This window comes from Dendropsophus ebraccatus, chromosome 13 (genome assembly GCF_027789765.1).
Source record: "Dendropsophus ebraccatus isolate aDenEbr1 chromosome 13, aDenEbr1.pat, whole genome shotgun sequence".
NCBI classification, from domain to species: Eukaryota; Metazoa; Chordata; class Amphibia; order Anura; family Hylidae; genus Dendropsophus; species Dendropsophus ebraccatus.
In genome coordinates this window covers 56028527-56034526 of record NC_091466.1, presented here as the reverse complement: position 1 = coordinate 56034526, position 6000 = coordinate 56028527, and the positions used below count along the sequence as shown (strand labels likewise).

The window sequence follows — 6000 nt, the reverse complement described above, 5'->3', positions numbered from 1 at the left end:
TTCATCTCCTCCCATAGCATAGTCATCCTCAGGTCTGGAACTTGAGGATCATTTCTGTAGATGGTAAATGTCAGCATAACCACAGTGTATAGTCTATTAGCAGCTAGTGTTCTTACCCCCCTGAGCCAGCTCCTGCCCAGAGAGGTCAAATGGGTAAGAGAAAGATGTGAAGGTTATGGTCAAAATAAAAGATGAAGAGGAGAGCAGTACTAGAACCCAAGAACATTGCACTTAGGCCCAATACCTAACCCTCCAGGCCACAGCCACATCTTACACATCAGTCACCTATAAGCAGTAATGTTCCTCTATACTGATCTCACTATGTGGCCACATCTAATGTCATGATCACTAAGATTACCAATCTACCTGTGAGCAGTGTGATAGCTCAGGGGTATGTGATCTGCCTCTCATGCTGGAGATCTGGGTTCTAATCTCCCTTGGTTATTGGGTTCTTATAGAGAAGAATAATGAGAGTGTTGTTCTTAGTCTTAGAACAAGTTTTTCTTTTAAACTAGTAGATTCTCTTAAATGAGAAAGAGCTGCCCAGTGGGGCAGCTCTCTTATATAGAGTACATGGAGTCCCTAACATACAGGGACATGGCACTGCTATTAGCAAGAAGGCAGCACAGCAGGGTACACCAGCCTAGCATTGGGTATTGAGTCTGGGTCACTAGCACCAGGCCAGCACAGAGTGTCAACCTGAGAATCCAACACATGAAGCATTGGGCACTGAACCCAGGTCTCTATGCCAAGCCAGCAGGGAGGGTTGTTTCTGGGAGTCACAGCTCCCCAACACCTAGCCAGCATTGGGTAATAACCTGGGTCACTCACACCAAGCCAGTATTGTACCAGGGAGGCCAACACCAAAGCAGCACTGGGTATTGAACCTTGGACCACAACACCACATCTTGGACTACCAGGTTCTCAACCCCCTGAGCCACCTCCTGCTCAGAGACCTCAGGGAAATAAGTGAGGGTCATGGTCAAACTAAAAGAATTACTGAAAGATTAATCTGTGAAAGGCAACAACCAGGATTAGAACCCAAGAACCCTGTACTTGGTCAGGCAGGACACCCAACCCTCCAGGCCACAGACACATGTGATACAATGTATGAGAAGCAGCTGTCAGTAATGTTTCTCTATAATGGATTCACAATGTGGCGACATCTGATGTCATGACTACTAAAAGGAGCGGTCCATATTGGGCAGGGGTATGTGATCGGGGTCTCATGCTGGAGACCTGGTGCAAATCACCTAAAGTAGCTTTAATCTGAGGTGTATGGAGATAACGTATGGCAAGCTAGTAAGAGGACAACTTTGTATATCAGGGAAATGTATTTTTAAAAAGCGTCAGGACTCTAAATAACAACCAACAAAGGGAATAATACACACCAGGCTTCTATTAGCATCAGGGTTTGAACCTGCAGCTCCACCATATCAGATCTGGTTCTTTACCCACTGAGCCAGCTCCTGTCCTATGGAGCATAGGAAATAAGTATCACGGGCATAATAAAGGAATTCCTGTAAGACATGTTTGTCTCCATGTAGCTCCAGCTGTGTATAAAAGCAATATGGGGAAGTATAGAAAATGTCTCCTATCTTTGTACACAATATAATTCCCTCAAACTGCCTTTTATTTCTGTGTTCACGTTCCCTGCTGCTATATACACCTGGATATACCTAATAACGACTTAGGTACTAGGCAGATAACATGTAATAAAACACAATAGTATAAAGTCTGTGTCCCCCTGTATTGTCCAGGCTGCTCTACACCGGCTACTCACAGGTGCAGTCCCACTACTGACCAGCAGGGGGATTTGACCTGCTGTGTTTCTGACCTGGGCCTGGTCACCCCTCCTTACACAACCTGGCAGCTCCGAGCTCCCCCAGAGTCGCCATATTGGTACTGAGCTTAGTGCAGACACCTGATCAGCATAGCATAGCACAGGGAAGCACAGAACTCCTGGACTCAAGTGATCCGACAGCCTCAGCCTCCCAGGTAGCTGGGATGACAGACACACCACTGGGCCCAGCAAGAGGAGCAGCTACTGTGTAATATAGGAACCTGTGTGATGTAAGGAATACCGCCAGCTAGCTCCACCTGCTGTGTAATATAGGAACCTGTGTGATGTAAGGAATACTGCCAGCTAGCTCCACCTGCTGTGTAATATAGGAACCTGTGTGATGTAAGGAATACAGCCAGCTAGCTCCACCTGCTGTGTAATATAGGAACCTGTGTGATGTAAGGAATACAGCCAGCTAGCTCCACCTGCTGTGTAATATAGGAACCTGTGTGATGTAAGGAATACAGCCAGCTAGCTCCACCTGCTGTGTAATATAGGAACCTGTGTGATGTAAGGAATACCGCCAGCTAGCTCCACCTGCTGTGTAATATAGGAACCTGTGTGATGTAAGGAATACAGCCAGCTAGCTCCACCTGCTGTGTAATATAGGAACCTGTGTGATGTAAGGAATACAGCCAGCTAGCTCCACCTGCTGTGTAATATAGGAACCTGTGTGATGTAAGGAATACAGCCAGCTAGCTCCACCTGCTGTGTAATATAGGAACCTGTGTGATGTAAGGAATACAGCCAGCTAGCTCCACCTGCTGTGTAATATAGGAACCTGTGTGATAAAAGGAACAGAGTTAGGTAGCTCCACCTGCTGTCTCTTCTGTATACTTACACGGTGTACAATATCACAGCTAGCGCCACCTGCTGTCTCTTCTGTATACTTATACCATGTACAATATTATAGCTAGCGCCACCTGCTGTCTCTTCTGTATACTTACACAATGTACAATACTACAGCTACAGGAAAAAGTGTAGCTCACTAATGCCTAACATTTACTGGTGTCGAGGTAACAAGGTAAACTGCACACCCTAAAAATGAATAGAGGGGAAAACTATAATAACCAGAAAAAACACAGTCCTAAAGACACCATGAACAGGCTCCTATAGTTTAATCACACATGATAAAAACTAATGTATAAAAAAATACAATAAAATAAAATAAATCCACAGGGCCCTTGTGGAAAATGTAATTAAATCATCAGTATAAAATACAAATACCATGTAGAGGTCTAAATGAGAACTGCAACAGATAAAACCAGTGTTCACCCAGTCCTGTCCGAGCTCCCAGTGCTGTTAGGATGTGCAGCACTGGGGATGGGAGATGGTTCTGCACAGGCTCTGGGCTCTAGTAACAAGTTGTAGCAACATAAGATTCATGAATAAACAAACCAACCTAATGTCTCCCAACCCTGTCTCCCAAATGTCTCCCAAAATATGTAGCAATAGATGTATCATGTATAGTAGCAATGTCTCTCCAGTCCCACAAACATGATACATGATACATTTTATTGCTACATATTCTGCTCTCTGATACAGACAGTGTAGGACACAGAGAAGGCTTGCAGGGTTGGGAGACATTAGACTTGTTTTTTTGTTTATTTATGAATCTTTTGTTGCTACAACTTGTTACTAGAGCCCAGAGCCTGTGCAGAACCATCTCCCATCCCCAGTGCTGCACATCCTAACAGCACTGGGAGCTCGGACAGGACTGGGTGAACACTGGTTTTATCTGCATGATATTTGTATTTTAGATACTGATGATACTGGTGGGGGGGGGGGGGGGCAGGGTATGGGTCTTCTCCCCATCTCCTATTCATCAGGGGCTGAGCACTGCTTCAGTCGCTGATTGGCTGAATAAATGCGGTAGCATCGTCATCTCAGCCAGTCAGCGGTTGCAGAAATGTCCTGACTTTAAAGGGGCAGAGCCTGACACACTTGTAGCTCAGTGTACCTGGCTCTGCTGAACAGGAGACATTGGGGTGAGTATCAATAGGGCCCATCTTCTCCTCCCAGCACTGAGCCAATCCCAGCAAGGAAGGGGGGCAGTTAACCCCCTTCCGTGCTGCAATGGGCACACTGTGACATCAATGTGACCCCATGGGGTTAAGTGAGGATGGCATGCATCCTTACTTAACCCCCTGGGGGCCACATTGTTCAGTCTTACACACAAAGGGTTAAGTGTGGATGCCATGCATCCATAATTAACCCCTTGTGTGCCATTCTGTAAGCAGCATCTGCCAGATATCGTTTTCCAGATATCGGGATCCAGACAATTGCGTCGGATTTGTTGGACTACATCGATGACCAGCATTGTTTTTTTTTTTGTTTGTTTTTTTATAAATAAAATGTTCAAAGAGGGGTGTGGGGGTGTTCTTTCTTTACTAAAAGACTTTTCTCTATTGTGTTGTGTTTTATTTTTAGTTTTTTTTAGGCTTAGTAGTGGAAGCTGCTGCTGCTTGCTTTTTAGACCTGACTGGTGATGGGGAATGCTAAACATTTTTTAAAATTCTTTCTTTTTTTAAATAAAAGTAGAGGGTTCCCCCTATTGCCATAACCAGCCAGGTTTAACCTCTCAAGGACCCATGACGTACCGGTACGTCATGGATCACTGTCACTTAAGGACCCATGATGTACCGATACGCGGGTCCTTTAAGAGGGCGAGATGGCCTGCAGAAATACACTGCAGGCCATCTCTCACTGTCGGCATGGGGGGTTGTCAACCCCCCCCCCCCCCTCATGCCAACGATCGCTGCTATTGGCTTATCAGTTCGGATCAGCCAATAGCGGCGATCGGAACCTTTCCGGGCCATCGGTGACCCGGAAAAAAATGGCGGTCGGTGCTGTGCGAGGACGCCACCGACCGCCATTACTGCAAAAAGTAATGGTGGTCACGGTGCCACCGGCCCGATCGCCATTCACGGCGATCAAAGTCAGCAAAAGTTAAAAATACCTGCTTCGGACCCCTCAGCTAGGTAGCAGAGGGGTCCAGAGCAGGTATTTGTACATTACTCACCTGTCCCGGGGTCCTGATCGGCATCTTCCAGGTTTGCGGCGTCCACGTCCTATCGCCGCTGAGTGTTGATCCGCATCGCACGAAAGTGCGCTGCTAATCAGCAACTCCTTTTTGGCGTAGGGTGTTTTTTTTCTATATCCTACTGCCACGGTCTGCTGATAAGTGCCGCACATAAGTGCGGCACTTATCAGCACCACATTATTTTTGGCGTAGGTTTTTTTTTTTTTTTACTTACTGTAAAAAAGAACACGTAAAAACACTACATTACACCACACTACACTACATTGAATAAAGTTTGACACTACACCACTACATACCCCATATACCAATGCCTATATAAAAGTGGCCCCCGGTGTGTTTTCGGTATCGGACGCATACGCTATTATTGCCTCCGACACCGAAACAGCCAGTGAGGATGAATGGGGGGATCCTTCGTTCCTCCATTCATCCTCATCCTCCAATGACGTATCTGGGGGTAGCGTAGCGTACGCTGCCTCCCAGACACGTCTTTCTCGCCAGTGGCGTCCCAATAAGAGATGACGGTATGGTGTGAAATTCTACAAACTCTGTGAGAGTACCTCAGGGTACACTTACAGATATAGGATACGTGCACACTGCGGAATGGAGAAGGATAACCCTTTGTGCATTCCGCAGCTGGCACCCGCCGGCGGACTGATGCAGGCGTGTGTCTCCTCCCGTGTCATAGACTCCATGTTATGCACGGGAGGATTCCATCGTCCGTCCAAAGAATGAATAAGTTGGACGGAGAGCGGAATCCGCCCGTGCATAGAATGGAGTGTGACACGAGAGGGGACGCGCGCCCGCATCAGTCCACTGGTGGGTGCCAGCTGCGGAATGCACAAAGGGTTATCCTTCACCATCCCGCAGTGTGCACATACCCTTAGAGTGTATGAAGGAAGGGACACCCAAATCCAGCCCCCAGATGCCCCCACAATACCCCCCCATCCTCGGAGTTAGTGGGGAGATCATTCGGGAACTGATCTTCCCACTGCTGGGTAAAGGTCACCACCTGTACGGGGATAACATTTATACCAGCACCCCCTCTTCCGATCCCTCGCTGCCCGAGCTACTGGAGCTTGCGGCACGATCCGAAAATATCAGAAGCAGTAATACC

The 6000-nt window shown here is 47.1% G+C and overlaps 1 protein-coding gene across 1 annotated transcript in view; it reads right to left on the bottom strand.

The window, feature by feature from the left end:
• Positions 1-694: 694 nt before the first annotated feature.
• The window catches only part of LOC138770582 (uncharacterized), a 52697-nt gene continuing 47391 nt past the window's right edge, over positions 695-6000 (bottom strand). The window contains exons 3-4 of the mRNA XM_069949686.1: positions 888-987; positions 695-796 (exon numbers count right to left, since the gene is read on the bottom strand). Of these exons, the coding sequence (XP_069805787.1) occupies positions 695-796; positions 888-987 (202 nt within the window). The remainder of the gene's footprint in view (positions 797-887; positions 988-6000) is intronic.